The sequence below is a fragment of the Populus alba genome, chromosome 4 (genome assembly GCF_005239225.2).
Source record: "Populus alba chromosome 4, ASM523922v2, whole genome shotgun sequence".
NCBI classification, from domain to species: Eukaryota; Viridiplantae; Streptophyta; class Magnoliopsida; order Malpighiales; family Salicaceae; genus Populus; species Populus alba.
The window spans coordinates 20,489,221-20,509,102 of NC_133287.1; the positions used below are offsets into that span (position 1 = coordinate 20,489,221).

Sequence of the window (19,882 nt, forward strand, 5' to 3'; positions counted from 1 at the left end):
CTTTAACTTTAAATATAAGTGTGTAATCCATATTTATGTTTAAAATAACTTATTTGAATTATTTAATTTTGTAAATAATTTATAAATATGCCTTTAGATTTTTTAATCTTTAAAGTAGTAATATTTTGGTATAATAAATGAATTGATTGTAAGTTATATGTATTAGTAAGTTTTGGCATACTTAGTTCAGTTAGGAAAATAAATTGTTATTTACTAACTTTATGACGCCCATCCCCTATTTAATATTTTATTTCTTGATGGTTTGAAAGAGATTTAGAATGCCAAGTGATAAATTTGATGGCATGTAGTTTATTCTTATGCTTTAATATTTCAATAATTAGATATTTTAGATTTGTAATGCATTCGATTTTATTTTACTTTAAAGTTATATTATTTGATATAATATAATGTATATTGAGTTTAGGTCATTTATAACTCAATGTATTTTTCTCTTTTAATATAGTATTATTTTGAGTATAGTTTTTTAATTAGAATGAAGATGTCTTGCATTCAGCGTTGTCACGCAAAAAAATAATAATAAATTTATTAGCATGATTTTTGGATTCGGGATTCACATGTCATCAAATTAATTCACTGCAGCCCTGGATTTATCAACACTGTCAGAGACACGACTGGCCAATATAAAAATATAATTTTTTTTTATATAAAAATATAAAAAAATATAATTAGCATGTTCTGGCCGGTATTTTTTTAATTATTATTATTATTAAAATGTTGTTACTATCTTAACAGGTACGTTGATCATATGCTTCCTGACTGAGTTTGTTTTTATATTTTAAAAATATTTAAAAAAAATAAAAAAAGAATTATTTTTTTATATTTTAAATTAATATTGTTTTTGGTATTTTTAGACTATTTTGATGTATTAATAAAAAAATAATTTTTAAAAAATTAAAAAATATTATTTTTTTTATTTAAAACACAATCAAAATTATATTCAATAACAGCCTTTTAGTAGGAGAAAATTTTCTCACCGACATACTAAATCTGTAGATGCTAATAATAATAATAATAATAATAAATCTGTAGATGATCAATTGCTGACCCTGAGAACATTCTCTCCTCCTTCTTTTGACTAAAAAAAGGCTTTCTCTTACTCTTTTTTTTTTTTTTTCTTAAGTCCTTAATAATGCAGCAATCATTACGTTAATGAAATCAAGATGATTCCCTCAATGACAAGTGGATTGTGCATTTATTACAATAACTCCTTCAAATATCATGAAATAACAATAACCATCTAAAAGTTTAGAGATGTTGAAGAAGGCCCCTTGTGTAGCAAGATTGTGCTTGATATTTTAAATTTCCTCTTTACTATAAGGGGATGATTTTAAAAATCTCTAATACCTATTTCCAAGAATCCTAGCCCAAAGAGCGTTGCTGTAGAATCCATCCTGGTCAGGTTAGTTTGATGATTTGTCAATTTATAACTTGATTTATATTATATATTATATCGAATATGATAAAAATTGATTTGATTGCTGTAAGTAAAAATAGGTTTTGTAAGAATAAGCTTTTGTGTATGTGCACGAATAAGCTCTTTCAAGCCCTTGAAAATGTCATGTTTAAATAATTTCAAGTTCCAATTAAAATTTGATATGATTTTTTTTTAAAATAATATCATTTTAATTTTTAAAAAAATTTTAAAACAATGTATTTCCCGACAAATATAAATATTTTTGTAACTAGAAACCACCACCATCACTATTCTATTCCATGGGTGATGATACATTAGCTAATTAATTATAGATAGTATTTGTTATTATGATAGCAGTTGTTTTTAAAAATATTTTTTATTTAGAATTTTATTAAAATAATATTTTTTATTTTTAAAATTTATTTTTAATAATAAAAAATCATAAAAAAAATAATTTAAACCAAAAACACCTTTTGAATTCAAAAATAAAAACATTATACATGAACTGTGTTGATTATTTATTTCTTTTTGCTAAAAAGACGGTGTCGATTTAATGCCACTGGCATTGTCAGTCAAGTAGGACGTCTACCCTAACAAGGGGACAGAAGGTGTGGTGGCCCTCAATCGAACAGCTTCTGGGTGTCCTCTTGTCCCAGACCTTGAGAGCCGTTGGAGGGCCCCCACGTCCCTGCCCTTGGATTCATACCAAAGTCATCACACAGATTTTTTTGCTTCCTTGACCGCCCATAGGATGACAATGCCTTTTTACACAGATTTATCCCTATCCGTTCGAATAAATTCCTTGTTTATTTTTATATTTTTTAAAATATTTTTAAAAAGATTTAAATTTTTTTATTTAAAATCAATATTTTTTTTTTAATATTTTTAGATGATATGCTATATCAAAAATAATTTTTAAAAAAATAAAAAAAATATTATTTTAATATAATTTCAAATAAAAAATATTTTAAAAAATAATCAAAAAATATATTCTCAAATAGTTTTCTTTTCCGTTTGTAAAACAGAGAGGCATGCAGTTAAAAATATTAATAGCTTTAATATTTATCTGAGCATAAAAGTATAAATATTTTTTAATCCGATTGACTTCCTTATTGAAATTTAATTATTAATAGCTTTTTTTACATTAATCTAGAATAATTTGTGTAATTTATTCAATATTAGTTTGAATAATTGTACTGCATATATACAATGTTTACTTTATTTTAAAACGGGTTAGATATTTTATTTGATAAAAATTGGTGGGTGCAAATCTTTATTGAACCTCAGCCTCCATCATAAGCAGAATGATTGTTATTCTTTGTTTGCACTAGAAGCAAAGAATAATATTAGTGGAGATAGGAGACCTCTTATCTTCGTCCCTTATCCACACACACACACACACACACACACACACAATTTTCACAATTTCACCTCACTTCCATCTATGTAAAACTTGATTCGGTTCAGGTCACAAGGGAGGGCTGATTCTTTATATATATATATATATATATATTATAACATCATTCTCACAGTAAAATATTTCAAGAAAAATCAATGGAGTCAAGTTTTAATCAAATCAGGTTTGAGCTGATTAGATAAGTAAATTAACTTTAATTTTTAACCACATCAACCCAATTTTGTTCTACTTTTATTTTTTTTCAACCCGAAATTATTTATGTCCTAGATTGATTCACCGGGCTAATTTAAATTTTACAACTATACTTGTATCACAACAATAATAGTGTTTCTCGTTATATTATTATTATTATTATTATTAACAATACACTAGAACATGCGGGGAAATAGTGTAGCAATGAATAACACTTTCCTCGCATGTTTTGGTGTGGCCCTAAAACAACATTTGCCTGTGTTTTCTTCTTTTTTTCTTTTGATTTTTTTTTAATTTATCTTTTAATATTACATTTGTTTTTTATTGGGTTTTCTCACTTTCATGAAACATATCGCGGATTTGACAAGTTAATTCGATTAGCTAGGGTTTTTTTCGCCTTATTTAACTCTCTTTTTTCAATTTCATCCTTTAATATCATATTAATTAAGAGTTATGCTTCATGATTTTTTTTATTAGGTTAATCCGTTTTATGACCTATGAATAATGCTTTATGAGTTAGCTCGAGTTGACTTGGGTTGTTTTTTGTGTTTTTTTTTTATTGAGAATTTTTCAAATTTTATCATTCAATATTGGTTCGTTTGAGAATTAAGTTTTGTAATTTAATTTGATTTGTTTTTTATGGGGATATCTTGGTCTCGTAATCATGATCACGAGTTTTAGTATTTTAACATTGGTTAGGTCAACTTAGTCAAGTTGTTTTATTTTTTTTTCATTCTAAGAGGTTATCTCGGTCTCATGTCTTTCAACATTAGATTTGTTTTTTATTGGGTTGTTTCTATTTCATGTCCTGGGTTGCAGGTATAGCAAATTAACTCAGTTGACTTAGTTTTTTTTAATTAATTTTTTTTTTTAATTTCATCATTTAATATTGTGTTTGATTGAGAATTATGTTTTATGATTTATTTTGGTTTGATTTTTTCGAGGTTATCCCGATCTCATTACTTGAAAATAATGCTTAACATGTTAATCCATATTGATTTAACTCATTTTTATTGTCATTTTTTTAATTAACTTTTTTACAATTTAATTGTTCAACATTGGGTCTAACATGATTAGTTGAGAATTGAGTTTCATGATTGTTTTTACTTGCTCTTCATAGGGTTATTTCAAAGTCATGACTAAAGTTGTAGAGTTGAAAAGTTAATCCAGTTTAAATGATGATGTTTTTATTTTTTATTTTTCTATGATATTATCTTGGTCTCTTGACCTGGATTATAGGCTCGACATATTGACTTAGGTTGTTTTTATGTTTTTTTAGTTGATTTTTTTAGTCTTATCCTTGAATATTAAACTAATTGAGAATTGAATTTCATAATTTTTTTTAATTTTCTTTCTATGAGATTATCTCGATCTCATGACTCGAATCATGAACTTGACATGTTAATTCATGTCGTTATTTTAGGTATTTTTTAATCGATTTTTTGTTCAATTTCATCCTCTAGCATTGAGTTAATTAAAAATTAAGCTTTTTGTAATTTATTTTCTACGAGGTTATTATAGTCTCATAACTCGGTTAATGAATTCAACATACTAACCCGAGTGAACCCAAGTCAATTCAATATACTGTTATTTTAATATTAAAAAAATATTATCTTAAATTTTTTTAGTTAGAATATATTTTTATCCATTTTCTGTCTTATTTTTTTATCTCTAAAATCAACCTAATCATATAAAATTAATCATCATATAATTTAATTTTTTTATCAGGAAAATGTATCAGAAATATCTGAATATTTTTTTTTTATATTAAAAAAAAAACTTTAGCCAATCCGTATGACATGATGTAGTAGATAAGTAAAGCAGTGGGGACAGAATCGATCGGAACGGGTCTTTTCCCACCGAAACCGACCCTCTGATGATATCTTTGCTCACTAAGATCTTGACTGACAATGGACTGATGATACATGTACTGGCACTGATTAAACGGCCTCTGAAATTACCACTCTTGCACCTTTCCCTTTTTTCTCATATTTGCATAGAAGCCCCTTGCTTCTTCTTTTTTCGAATTTCTGTCCACTCAACGTGACATGTTAGGGCTATGCTGTGGGATTCAAAGACAAGCCTGTATCCTCTCATGTGTTTGTCCATGGCCACGAAGAAAATGCCAAAGGGCATGATCGTCTTATGATTTTCCTAGCTTCTTAGATCTTTAAGCTGAGGCATTGAGGGTTAATTATGCAATTAACATCTTTCTTGCTTGATATTGTTTGAGCACGTCCTAATGTATATTTTTTTCCTTATTTTTTTTTTTTGGTGTATAAACGGTTTATGTTTGTGTTTTTTTGTTTTAAATAATTTTTGAATTTTTTTAGATCGTTTTGATGAGTTGATGTAAAAAAAAAATAATTTAAAAATAAAAATTATTTTAATATATTTTATTAGAAATAATAATTTGAAAAACAACTGTTATTATATTTCTAAATACTTTTTTAAAAAATTATTATATTTTATTTAACTATCCATGTTCTAATTCCATGCACGAAAGATGAACAATCAATAATTTAACGCCACATTCAATTAATCTATGTGAAGATATTATATATATATATATATATATATATATATATATATATATATATATATATATATCACATGTTATTTAAACAAATAGAAATACAAGTGGCCCATAATTCCCTTTGTAGTCTCGTGATAAAAGTTTTCCTTTTAATGGTACTTGAAGAAGTTCTTTAACATCCTCCTTTCCTCAAAGAAAACAATAGAGCAGTTGAACATGAATAACCTAGCTTTTGCTAGCTAAAATAGGAGAGATATATTTAATTTTGGTGTGTGAAGATTTATAAATTCATCATCTAATCACAAAATATTAAGTAAAATATATCCAAGAATTAAATTTATCTTTAGAATTGTTTCAAACTCCATTTAATTTGGTCAAACCAATTTAATATCATGACATTCAAGAACGGAATTAGAGGAGATAAGAAGGGACCCGAGCCCTTGCAAATATTTTAATTTTTTTATTTAATATTTAAATATAAAATAGTATGATATTTTTATTTTAAATAAATAAATTTTTTAATAATAAATTTTATTATATTGATTTTTATCTTTTCTATCAAATATTACCAGCTATGCGCTGATGACATTCATTTCAGCTTGATTAGAGTCCTAAATTTATGATTAGATTTCAAGGTATATATTCAAAAAAAAAAGAAAAAGAAAAAGAAAAAGAACATTCCAATACAAATAACGAGGGAGACAAAATAAATTCGAATGAACATAGTCAAGATCACGACCGTCCATTTACAGATGCACGTCCCTGATTCACTACAGGAAACGCTTACGTGTACGCCACGTCGTCTTCTTGTCCTCGTTTATCAGCCAAGACAAGACAGCAACGCTAACGACACATTTAAGTGTTTAACCTCTCTGTCTTTGCCTTTTGTTTCCCTCTCAAGATCTATGAATCAAAGCTCACTAAATTTTCCTTCTAACATCCCATTTCTTGACAGTTTGTCCACACCCCCACCCCCACCTTCCTTTCTCCCTTTTTAGGTTCTTGAATCTTTGATTTCCCACTTTTTCTTTCTTTTGTGTGTGTGTTCTTTGGGGAATTCAAGGTAGTTGTAAGTTTGGACTTGCCAAAAAGAGTGAACAAATAGATGATGATGGGTCACTCTTGTCAACTTTAACCTTCAAATGTCTACAATCTTTTTAAGATTTTGAAATCTTGTAGTAGTATAATTCTTGAGTTTTGTGCCACCATTAACCCAGCTAGCAAGATACTTGGCACTTGTGCATGTATTTTGCCTCATAAATGTACTAGAATCTCTCATTGAAGCTACAAATCTTGCAAATCTTTAAAAATCCCTGGAAAACATTCTTTGATGCTGGTAATTATGTGGTTCCAATCCTGAGAGCACTAAAACAAGGGTATTTAGTAAGACTTTTATAAGACATTTAGCTGGATTGTTAGGATTATGATATAGTTTCATGGAGGCAAAAAGCAGAGAGCAGCAGCAGTGTAAGATAAGAAAGAGAGGGAATTCATCGTCTTCATCGTCTTCTTTAGTCAAAAAGTACAGATTCAAGAGAGCTATTCTTGTTGGAAAGAGAGGTGGGTCTAGTACTCCTGTTCCAATCTGGATGACAAGCTCAAAATCTCCAACTTTGGCAGAGCCAAATGCTGAATCCACCAAGTGCACACCACCTCAAAATGGAAGCAAAGCCAAAGAAGTCTCAGTTTCTGCAAGAAAATTAGCTGCTACTTTGTGGGAGATCAATGGAATACCTTCTCCAAGAGTTAAAAAGGATTTGGAAGACAAGAAAGAGATTAGAAGCAGAGAAAAGGTGGCAAGGTTGCCACACTTGTCAGATCCATCTTACACTCCCTTTTCAGAGGTGAAAACATACTTAAATTTCTTTTCCTTTTTCGAGATTTCATATATCCATGTGATTTTTACTCCCAACTAAAAAAATAAATAAATTGAAACTTATTTTGGGTTATGCCATGCAGAGGATGGAGCGATCTAGAGGCCATAGTTGTGGGAGAAGAGCATCAGTTGTTACAAAGACACTTCAGCTTACTGATTATCATCTTGAAGGTCTGGATTCTGTTGGCAATTCCAGTTTGATGGAGGTACATGAAAACTTTTTTTGATGTCATTTTCAAATAATTTTCCATGTTCTCAAAAGCATATACAAGATTAGGTTGGTACATATTTTAAAATTGGTGCTTGAAAATGTCACTCAAATTGACTCTACAGACGCCAAATTTAATGCAGCTTTCAGCATTATTCTTAGAAAGAAAACAACAAAGTACCTTCGGCATTGTTATCTCCAAGAAAAAATAATAATAATAATAACAGCCATTAAAGACATCAAAATTTTGAATTCTTCTACCTGTTCAATCCTTTAGATTTATTCATCCTAAAAAAAAGAAAATCTTTACAGGATTTTGGATAGACACAATTGCATCTCAGAATCAGGACCAAACATTTTCCGTTGTCTGTCTCAAAGGGCCCAATGTTGCATAGTAATATTGTATTTTTTTTCATGTTTTTCTCTTCTTTGTACTCTCTGAATCATCAATGGATGCCTGGTTGGAGAATTTGTGAGAAAATAAGGATCTGCTAGTTTTGTGTCAGTTGTTTTACAGGGACAATTTATACGAGGGAAATAACCGATCCAAATTCTCAAAATGCAGATTGAAAGTCATCCGAAAGGCCGGTCTCGTACAATTGGAATTAAAACCTGTTTGAAGGATGTTAGTAATGGGCTGACCACCTCCAAGGAGCTCTTGAAAGTTTTGAATCATGTTTGCGGTCTTGAGGAGAAGCACTCATCAGGCCTGTCTCTTGTCTCCGCCCTTCGGATTGAGCTTGATAGAGCCTGCATTTCGGTCAATCAATTGATAAAAGAACGGCGATCTAACCGCAGTGAGATTGAGTACCTTGTTAAGCATTTTGAGGAAGAGAAGGCAGCCTGGAAGAGCAAAGAGCGAGATAAGATTCGCAGTGCTATAGCATGCATTGCAGAAGAGCTTGAAATTGAGAGGAAACTAAGAAGACAAACAGAGAGATTGAATAAGAAGCTCGGGAAAGAGTTGGCTGATACAAAGGAATCTCTGTCAAAGGCAATGCAAGAGCTAGAGACTGAAAAAAGGGCGAAAGAGATATTAGAGCAAGTTTGTGATGAGCTGGCTAGAGGTATAGGGGACGACAGAGCTGAGGTTGAAGAAATGAAAAAAGAATCTGCAAAGGTGAGAGATGAGGTGGAGAAAGAAAGGGAAATGCTTCAGCTTGCTGATGTATTGCGTGAAGAAAGAGTCCAGATGAAGCTCTCTGAGGCCAAGTACCATTTCGAGGAGAAAAATGCAGCGGTGGAGAGGTTAAGAAATGAGCTTGAGACCTACTTGAGAGAAAAAGTAGGTGAAAAAGATGGCGATGGCTCTCCAAATTATGACAGGATTAAAGAGCTTGAAGCTTACTTGGAGGAAATCCAATTCGGATCGTGTCAACAGGCGGAGAGAGAAGAAAATAAAGGGGGCGCAACAGGAAATGGAGAAGTTCATGACGGAGATGATTCAGCGGATAGTGATCTTCATTCCATTGAGTTAAACATGGACAACAACAGCAAGAGCTACAAATGGTGTTACGCTTCTGAGGACAATCCGAAGTGGTTTTCAGGAGGTAAAGATTTCAAGGGAAGGAAGTCGATCTCCGATAATATTCAATGGGGAAACATTTGTCTGCAAAGAAGAAATTCCAATGGCATTGATGGTCTTGGCTTTGACTTAATCAGTGAAAATCAGGCAAGACCAGACATGCCTGATCAGCAAAGTGTAGCCGAGCTTGGTTTCAATTCTCAAGCACAAGGTCATGAAGATGAAACTAGGAAATATAGGTCAGTGAAGACTCTCAAAGACCACATACTATCTGGCCCTAAAAGATCACCAATACAAAACTTTGCCAGTCCTACGCGGCTGTGGGGGCAATCCTTGGCTTTTCAAGAGTCCGGCAGTGTAGTTTCGGATAGTTCACCTGTGATACAAGGGAATAATTTGAAGCCCAGGATAGCAGGAACAGGAGGTAATTGTCGAACTTCAACAAGCTCCAGACATTAAACATTCTAAATTATTATTATTATATTTTCCCTTTTTGCAGAAATGCAGTGCTTGCATTTTCTTCTAAAATTTCAAGCCTTCCCGCAGTAAATACAAATCATATATAGGGATCTGAGATCACTTGTCAACCGATACTTATGTATTCTTATTATTCTGCTTGCGTGGAATACCATTCATGATCTACAACAAGCATATCATATTTATATATGAAAAGCGATTGCTCAGAAGATCAGTCCATGCTAATGGAACGCAAAAATCATGTTTGGAACATTTTTTGATCTATTAAGTTCTCTCTGATGAGAAAATCACGGGAAGAGATTGACTTAGCAGATGTATTCGGGAAACGAAGCGTGGAAGTATTTCCTTATCTGCCATCCTAGACAATTTTCTATCAAAACGATGAGGACATTTAAATAAAAATCATCAGCCTTTTTGGTTGAATAATGACATCTAACTGAACCTCTGCCAGGTTAACATGGAGACAGCCAACTTTGAACTTCATAATGTTTGAGATGAGGTCAGTCTGTAAATGATCGTGTAGTATTCAGAGACCAATTAATATATTCATATGAATTTCTTGGTACTCGGAACATGTTCTGGTAAATTTTCCGATACCAAGGTCAGTACTGTTCTGGCTCCCTACAGCATAGTTTTTTTTTTTACCACCACATGCAAATTGACTCTTTCAAGCCAGGCCCCTGTATTGATAAATGAAGACTCAAGGTTGAAATAGTTGGAGGAGCCCATAAGTTCAATCCCGATAGTCCCAGGTATCAAACAAAAGGGAATTTACTTAATGCAAACTTAGCTTCAGCATACATACCTCAGAAAAAAGGAGTCCAAATCGAAGTCTTGGAGGAAGAGTTTATAGACCATCTATGACTCTAAGCTGCAGCACTTTAACAGCCATAAGAACGTAACACACTTTTCCACGAGAGGCTTTTGTGGATTGAAGAATGTACAACAGGAAATATACACGTGACCTTTGTGATGATCATGGTGTCAGAACCAGCACCTATCCATTTATTAGTGAAGAGGATGCTCCGTTTTTCGTGTTGAGCAGTATTATCTTGTAAGTGAGAGCATAGCTATTTACGCGAGGCTTCACCTTTTTCAGATGCTGATGTGAACATAACTGCATTTGTTGGATGGTCCCTCACAGTCAAGCTGAGAACTTCAGGTCTTGAGTAATGTCCAACCACATCAAAGTCAAATTTTGCCCTAGCTATTTCTCCAAGATCTGGTCATGATTTTGATAATTATCAATATCAGAATTCTTCTCGAAAATAAGAACACAACTAAAGCAATCCACTTTCTAGGGATGCCCTTAATAGTAATCGATCATAAAAACATTTACAGTTTGTTACACAACCGATATAGACAAATTAAGAACCAGGGAGAATTTCTCTGACCCATCAGAACATACTTTTTGTGAGTGAGTTGAAGTTTAAGCATTAACTTTTTCACAGCCAACTGGGATTTAGCCAGATCAGGTAGTGATAGACACTTCAAGCCCTAACAGTTGAAATTTGCATGATTTCCCTTTACCATGTACTCTATCTGTCCCAAATGTTTTCCACACCTTTCATCGTGCACTTTATACTTTTAATTTTAAAAAATCACTCTTTTTAACATCATTACCGACCTTTCTAAAGTTATACCGACCTTTCTAAAGTTAAACAAAATTAACGTTCCAAGATTGCAGGAACTCAACAATTTATGGTGTCTGTTTCCAGTGTCTCCTTAATGTATTCGGAAACCAACCATCATAGCTACTTAGACTCAATTTCTCTAACATCTTCACTTATATTTGATTTGTATATTCTCCTTAGAAAATAACAGAAACTACTCTCTTTGGCAAGCATTAGTAAGAATAAGTTTGATGGCATATAGAAGCATAAAAGCTTAAGATGGAAGTGACAATTTACATACCTAGATCTGCAGAAATCAGTGCCTCCCCATCATAATTGGGTCCAGCCAAAACAGTTCCCAATGGTGATATAATGACACTGCCTCCAGCACAGACAACAGAATCGGGCGTGGGGTCTTCTTCCACGCCCAAAAAGACATACTCTGGGGGAGGTGGGTAATCCTTCCTCCGGCAAAACTGATTGGCAGATAGTACAAAACATCCTCCCTCAAGAGCAATGTGGGTCATCGTTGCTTGCCAAGTATCCCTGGAATCAGCTGTTGGTGCACAATATATTTCAATACCTACAACATAAAAAAGTATCACGAGTTAATGAAAAGGTACAGAAGATGCAGTCAAAATAGAGAATTTAAAAGATAAAGCACACAGCAATCTGATTCAGCCAAACAATAACGGGAAATATATCATATTGATACTAGTTATAGTCAAGCAATGTAAATAACTTTCCATGACCGTCAATCAGTACAACGAAAAAATATGACTTCATATCACTTAACAGCTCATGTCTAAACAGAATGAGGATATACAAAGTCTACTAGAGTATTCAAATTGACGTTGACAAATCTAGAACATGAAGATTACATGTTGCTGTGAGCAAACTACTATTGCAACTATGGGAATGAGCAGCCTGATACTATTAAACTCCAAAATGCGATATCAAACACAGGCATGGACATAGAAGATGAACTACATGGCTAAACGTTTAATAAAATCTCAACAAACGCATAAATGCGCAGAAAAAGAGAAGTTGGCAATGATCTATGCATTCAACTCTATCCTAGCACAATTCTGAATCAGCTCTTTTAATTGAGCTGATCTTGCAAAGTAAGCAGTGAATAAAACTCAAAGCTCGGATCAAAATTGGAACACGGCACAGACTAATAAACACAGGAAGACACAAAAACACACACCCATTATGAATCAAATACTCAAGCACACATCCACACAGACATTCATCTGATGTCCAGCTAAAACTGTTATCCTGAGAGGGCTACCCAAGAGTGAATGGACTAATGCAGGAAAGATTCTCGCCCATGCATGAATTGTAGGACTAGAAGTGCAGTTACTCTTAGAGAGAACTATCAGAATAACTCACCTTTACCATACATTGCAGTCCTTAGGAGTGGCATTCTATTTTCCCAACAGATAGCGGCACCAATTTTTCCGATCGGAGTCCCAAAAACCGGGATCGTTGATCCATCTCCAAAACCCCATACTATACGTTCCACCGCCGTCGGCATAACTTTCCTATGCTTCCCCATGTAATGACCTTGAGAATCAAAAAACAACACAGTACAGTAGAGTGTATATCCCTCCCTCTCAATCACACCCATCACCAAATACACCTTATACCTCCCAGCCATTGCAGCCAAACGGTCAACTTCTGGACCTATATTTTACATAAATCACCAATAACCACTTAATTAATCAAAAACCAAACCCTTAATCAATCAACTAGCAAACCCTTAATCAATCAACAAAATAAATTCATAAAAGGAAGAACTTTTAGTCTTATTCCTACATACCAGGAACATCAATGGCTGAAGCATGATACTTTCTGAAATCCTCTCTACCTTTAGCTGTACGACTACCAATGGTAGCACCAAAACTTGATCCTCTAGGATAACCACCAATAAATGCTTCAGGAAACACAACCAATTGAGACCCATATCCAGCTGCTTCAGCCAGAAATCTCTCAGCCTTATCTTTACACAAACAAGAATCAGAACTTAGAACATGACAACTAACAAAAGAAATCTTCCTTTTCTTGTGGGGCATAAGGAATCGAAGTACCTAGAGTGGCAGGAGTGTCATAGAAGACAGTGGAGGCTTGGATAACAGTGGCACGGACAGTAGTTGTTGAAGAGTCGGAACACATGTCTACTTCTGCAAAAAGTGGGGTTTCTGATGGTGGGGCAGGGACAAGAGCCATGTTGTTGGTCTGTGTGGAGAGCGCTGTTGGGTCTGCTGCTGTACTTGTTGTATGAAGTGATGATGAAACTGGTACAGTTGCTTGCATGACTCTTCTATCTCGCTTCTGTTAGGTACAAGAGAGTTCTGGATTGATCAAGCTTCTTGCTAGGGATGGCGAATGTCGAGTTTCTTTATATTAATGTCCTATCCATTGTTTTTATATATATATATATATATATATATATATGACTTCAGGTTTTCATTGCAGCTCTAAAGACAAAATTATTATGGATTACAATAAAATTATCTAATGAGTATGATTCTTTCTTATTTTTTATTTAAAAAACTGTTGATGTGTGGTGGCTCCGGTTACATTAAAAAGACGCATAAAATGTCTTTTAATAATTAAATCTGACCATATACTGTATAGATAGATAGATAGATATGCAATACGTTTTTTTACATATGGTGCGATGTATGCAAAGATATCATGATTGAATTATCATTATCATTAGTAATTAATTGTTTGTGTTTTTTTTTTTTTTTTTCTTTTGACAACTAAAATACATAATTATAATTTATTTATTTTTTGTTTATTTGGATCATTGGTTCTGGTCATGATACCAAACCTAATAACTTTGGGTCTGATAACCATGTTTGGTGTCAGACCCCGATACGAGCTGACAATCATGTTTAGTGCCAGACTAAGACGCAGGGGTTTGGCATGGCCACCAAACTTAAGTGCTTATCAATGTTGTGTAGGTTTTTGAATCAAATTTATCAATGTTTATATTTCACCTTTTTTTATTTTCAAGTTTTCTTCTTTCTTTTTGCAAAACTTTATATTATCCATTGATTTTCTATCTTTATTTTGAAAGTTTTATGACCACAAAAGTTTTGATTGGAAGGATGAAGTGTTCTTGGCTCTTATTAAAAGCAACGCAAATTAAAAAATGAGTAAATTATAGTTAGGTCCCCCTTTTTTTATAATTTTTAAGTTAGTCCTTTTAGCTTTAAAAATCATAAATTAATCCCTTATAAAGTTGACTGTTGATTATTTTTCTAAATCACCCTTTTTAGACGCAGAAACGAGATTGAAATGTATTAAGAAGGTTGATTTTAAAGATAATTTTATAAATTAAAAAAACAGAAGTATTAATTATTTATATTTACGTTATAATTGGTTTTCAATATTATGATCCACTGTAAAATCTATGATAATATTTTTAGAATTCCCTTCTGATAGTACATGTTTCTTTCTTTTTTATTCACTTGATCACATATGAATAAATATTAACAAAGGACAAAAATAAAAATAAAAAAGTATAATATTATAATTTAGTCCAGAAAGCTTTTTATATACATATATTTGCTCAATGAAACAATAATTGTTCAATGAGAAAGTGTAATTTTAAAAAAAATTAAATAAAAAACTGTCTGGAAATAATTTTCCACATGGAAAAAAAATATGAGTAGGAAGTAAGATTTAAAATACTTTATTTTGATAATTAACTCCACAATTATGAGTTGTATCATGTATGGTTTATTTTTTTTTACAGTGTTATTAACTCAATGTTTTCAAGTTAGCTGGTGCGACTTGAAATCTAGTGATCTGGTTTCGTGATCAATTGGATTGATGCAAGGAGGCTTGCTAGTCAAGTATTGACTTGATTTTGAAAAAACAATTATAGATTATTTAACTTGAATTTGGTATCTTCAGTTATAGATTACATATAGTCATCATAATAGTTGTTTTGATCTAGATATTTGTTTTTTTTTTATTATTATTATTATAAAATTTTCATTTTATGTTTTTTTGGACACAATTTAATATGGCATGTAAGCCCATTTTATTTTTTTGTATATATATTTTTTATTAACATAGGTGTTCAGGCCAGTTTGCGCGTATCTCGATTAATCCCACAAATCTTGAAATTAACTCAGCAATACCTTTCAGGATTATTTTTTATATTTATAAAATTATCCTGTTGGTAGGCTTCAGATCTTAATGAAAAAACCTTCCTTATTTCTTTTCAAATAATATATATATTCATGATGACTGTTGTTATCCATTGGAAGAACACAGAATATTTTTCAATTGCCAAGAGTACTCGTCTAATTAATTGTTCAACGATGCAAAAGCATTTTGATAGTGTATATATCCAAGAATTCATCAGGATGATTGATTTTTGAACATTCTAATTCAAGGATTTGAATAAGTTCATTCATTGCACGAATAAGAATCCTAAAATTATAATTACTCACTCGGAGTAGCTAATTGGTTTAGAATGATGTTGCTAGGCCATCTTTTATTTATGTATTTGGAAGTACTTTTAAAAGTTTATTTAATTTAAAATAATTTAAATTAAAGTTTTTTAAGTATTTTCTAATAATTTTGATATAATGATATAAAAATTAAAAAAATATATAATAAATTATTTTAATATATTTTTAAATGAAAAAACTATATATCATAATATTAAATATATTCTATGTAAACATGATAAAAAATCCGGTCAAGTGAACTAAATAATCAAGTATTGACTTGATTTTGAAAAACAAATTTCCTCAACTCTTAAAGTTATGTACATACTACTTTAAATTTTATATATAGTATAATATATTTTTAACATAGTACCACCAACTAAACGGTCCAATCATTGACCCATTGGGTGAATCAATAATGAATTAAATCCTCTATATTTGTTAACTCTCCTGTATTGCTTAATTTCCATCATATGTGAATATATTTATGATGCAATTTAAATATAAAACCACAATCCTAATATAAAGTATAATTCTAATTTTATAGACATTTGCCTCTCTTCTCCCCCAACAACCCTAGAACAGTTCTTCTAACATCGTCAAACTTATTCTTTTGTCTCAGGCACGTAAAAGCCTAGATGTTGGGATACGAAGATACATCTGTTTTACAGCTTGTTAATCTCTCTTTCTATATTCTACTTAATTAATAAAGTTCAAAGAATTTTCTGCCGTGAAGTTTACATTTAAATGATACGCAGATAGCTGTGAGAAAGATTACAAGGTTAATTTCTACACGTTAAAACTCTTTAATATCGACAAGAGCAACAGAGGAACACAACAGATGTTCAAGGAGAGAGTATAGTTTAGAAAACAATCTGCAGATAATTTCCGACATGGCAAAAAAAACACTTTATTTTGATAATTAACTCTTTAATCACGAGTTGTTTCATGCATGGTTACTTTTTTTTATCCCATTTCCGATAGAAGATCTCTTCCGTGATATATCTGGGAAAGTAACTGTTCCCATAGTTTCTCTGTGCCCTAAAATAAATGCCATCATCCCTCACCAGCCAGACGATCTCCCTCGTAGCGATGAATCCCTGTAGGTTAAAGTTTTTATTCTTCGCATGATTATCTGCAGACCAGAACACGTCGAAAGAAGCATAAGTCTTTCTGTCGGTGGACATGGAGCACCAAAACAATGTAGTTGCCCAGTAGAAGTTCTCTACGAAACGAAACACGAATCGGTCCTTGCTCTGAACATAATGGGGGCCAAGATCATCATCTTTAGACTTGCAGTGCACAAACAACCTCTTGCTGTGGCTCAATTGATTGACGATATTTACTTTCCACCCCATCTTTTCAGTCCACAGGTCCCAAGCTGCGGAGGAGGGAGTCAGGGCATTTGCCACCAGAAGAAATAACATTATTGTATATTTGATATCCATTGTTTAATTAAACCCTTCTTTTTGTTCCTATATTTAATATTCCCCTGCCTGGTGTCTCAAAGCACTCTCAATATATATATATATATATATATATATATAGGAATTAATGGCGTTACTTCGGTGCAATAAATATTATTAATCCTCATTCCGGGTTCCTTTGGAAGATAATTAAAGCTTACTTCTCTCTCTTGGCGACATTAATTTCTAGATAATATCAATTTCTAGAAAATATAGAGTTTCTTGACTTTTTTTCTTGATTAATTGTCATGATGGAATTTTTTTTCGTGTCGTAGATTTGAAGAAAAACTTAATGAATTTAAGATTTGAAGCTCTGAAGCACTTCAAACTAAATATATTTTTTATTGTCGTAGACATGCAAGCCTAAATGGGATCTAAAGATATATTCATTTTACAGTTGATTAATTTTCCTTTCCTTATTCTCCAACACGCCACCAAGTTCAAAAAACTTCCTGCTGTGAATTTAATTAAGTGCAAGGACTTAATTATACTTTAAATGAGTCAAATTAATTTGATTTGGGGTTTAATTGGTAAAAAATGAAGTTTGGGAGCCTAATTTGGGTTTAATTGAGAAAATTGAAATTTTAAGAGATCAAATTTAATTTTTACCAATTTAATTGATTGGAATTAGAGGCAAATTTGCAAGAAAATTGAAGTTTTATGATCAATTAGGGGCTAAATTGAAGAAATTTACAGCTAAGGACCAATCTGCAAAAGACGCCAAACTATGGGGGCTTAATTGACAGAAACCGGGGGTGAAATTGAAGAAATTAAAATTTTAATGGTCAATTAGGGGTTAAATTGCATAAATCCAAGACGAAGGACTATATTGCAAAATGCGCATAAATACAGGGCTGAAGTTGAATTTCTGCAGGGGACTAATTACATTAAATCAAACATTTATGATCAATTAGGGGTTCAATTAAAACCAATTAAAAGTTGGAGGATTAAATTGAAAATAAGTTTAAATTCATAATTTAACCTTAAACGATGCCATTTTAGTGTAAAGAAAAAAAAAGACGCGTCGTCTGGTCAATTCTCATTGTCTTCTTGTTTTACCCGGATAAAGCTGCTCATGTCACCTCTTTGCAGGTGCATTTAGTGTACCTAATGTCCACCAAATTTAACCAAAATTGCACGAAAATAATCACCTGCAATTTCTCTACAAGTTTATGTGCACCTTTCAGGCTGAAGGACAATCCATCGACGCCGGCCTAAAGAGACCAACTCGGTCAGCCTTTTCCTGAAGATTTGACAACTCATGATGCTTACTTTGAGCCAACGGTTAGGATCCTTCCCAACTAAATAAAGGGCTGAAATTTTTTCCCAGTGCAGACAATATTGCCTTCTTCTACCGTCTATAAATAGAGACGGGTTTGATGGCCTGAGAAAGGAGAAAATCGAGTCCAAAAATCACAAATAACCAACCGTCCCCCTGTCTCCAGTTTCCTTTTTTCCCCTTCAACCTTCTACGGCTCTCTAACCTCTTCCACAGCTGCCTTCTCTGGCTAGAATACTAATAAACCCAGCCTATACACCACCACGAACACTAGCTCCACCATAGGAAGTCAACCGGCCACTAAGCAGCCACTACGACTCTCTTTCTCTCTCTCTTCTCCTTCCAGCATTTCTCTCTCCTCTACAACTTTTTTCTTCTTCCTCCCACAGCCGACTCTAGCCATCGGCTGAACCACCTCATCACAACCAAGACCCCCACGCCAAGCAACTTCCTCCTCTCTGCTTTGTCTCTTTTCTTTTTGTTGTGGCTGCTGCATGCAGAATTCATTTATGCATAAAACAACTAGTTAATTAGCCCATGTTTTGGGTCGTGCCAGTTATGGCCCAGCCCAAGTGGTTGGGTCTGGCCTGACCCCTATTTTTTCTTAAAAATAAAAATCCAAATTTTTTCAAAAAATTGTGATTTTCTCAAATATTTTTCTACCAATTTTGTATAATATTAGGTTGTATATTTACACTGTAAAATAAAAATACGGTATTAAAATACCCGGTTTTCTCCGAAATATTAAAAAAAAATTAAAACATTTAAAAAAAAATCTAAAAAATGTTTAAACTGATTTTCCCTTAAAAATATATTTTCATGTATACGGCCAAATCCTAAAAATTTTCCAAGCATATTTTTCATAAAAAAAATTGCATCTTTTTCATGTTTTTTTTTTTAATCCAAAAATAGATATCGTAACTAGTTTATGATTATCCATTAGGATTTGGCCAACATGTCAAAAATCTTTTTTCCAATCCTTTTTTAGGATACAGATGTAGACTTTAATATTTGTAGCATGTAAATTACACGATAAAATATACCCTTAGGTATTAAAGATACAAGGTGTATAAATGTGATTCTAAAATTCAGACTTTAGAGCGGTTATGATTTAATCTAATAAGGTAGAGATTTTCTTATGAAGAGAAATCTGCTGTGAACCTTAGAAAAGACCAACAAATAGAAACTCGAATTAGGAAAAAAAAAAAAAACAATCAAATAACAATGGAGCTTACCTTAGGTAGGGTGCACTGGAGGTGATGCATCTTCCCCTTGCACAACTAGTCCCTTACTCAAACTCTCGCAGACCATAGGTTCCTAGTGATAACAATACTAGGTGGTGACTCCTGAACTTAATTATAATTTTATGATTAATTAGAA

The 19,882-nt window shown here is 32.3% G+C and overlaps 2 protein-coding genes across 2 annotated transcripts; one reads left to right on the forward strand and one right to left on the reverse strand.

The window, feature by feature from the left end:
- Nucleotides 1-6,477: 6,477 nt before the first annotated feature.
- LOC118038949 (uncharacterized) lies at nucleotides 6,478-9,875 on the forward strand. Its single transcript, XM_035045502.2, has 3 exons — nucleotides 6,478-7,424; nucleotides 7,540-7,662; nucleotides 8,230-9,875. The coding sequence occupies exons 1-3, from the start codon at nucleotides 7,017-7,019 to the stop codon at nucleotides 9,646-9,648; spliced, it is 1,950 nt and encodes a 649-aa protein (XP_034901393.1). The 5' UTR covers nucleotides 6,478-7,016; the 3' UTR covers nucleotides 9,649-9,875.
- Nucleotides 9,876-10,421: 546 nt separating this feature from the next.
- Nucleotides 10,422-13,715, reverse strand: LOC118038950 (bifunctional nitrilase/nitrile hydratase NIT4A). The gene is made up of 5 exons (XM_035045503.2): nucleotides 13,373-13,715; nucleotides 13,105-13,284; nucleotides 12,675-12,968; nucleotides 11,581-11,862; nucleotides 10,422-10,888 (listed from the first exon to the last, which is right to left on the reverse strand). Exons 1-5 carry the CDS (start codon nucleotides 13,596-13,598, stop codon nucleotides 10,737-10,739), a joined length of 1,134 nt encoding a protein of 377 aa, XP_034901394.1. The 5' UTR covers nucleotides 13,599-13,715; the 3' UTR covers nucleotides 10,422-10,736.
- Between the last annotated feature and the right edge of the window lie 6,167 nt (nucleotides 13,716-19,882).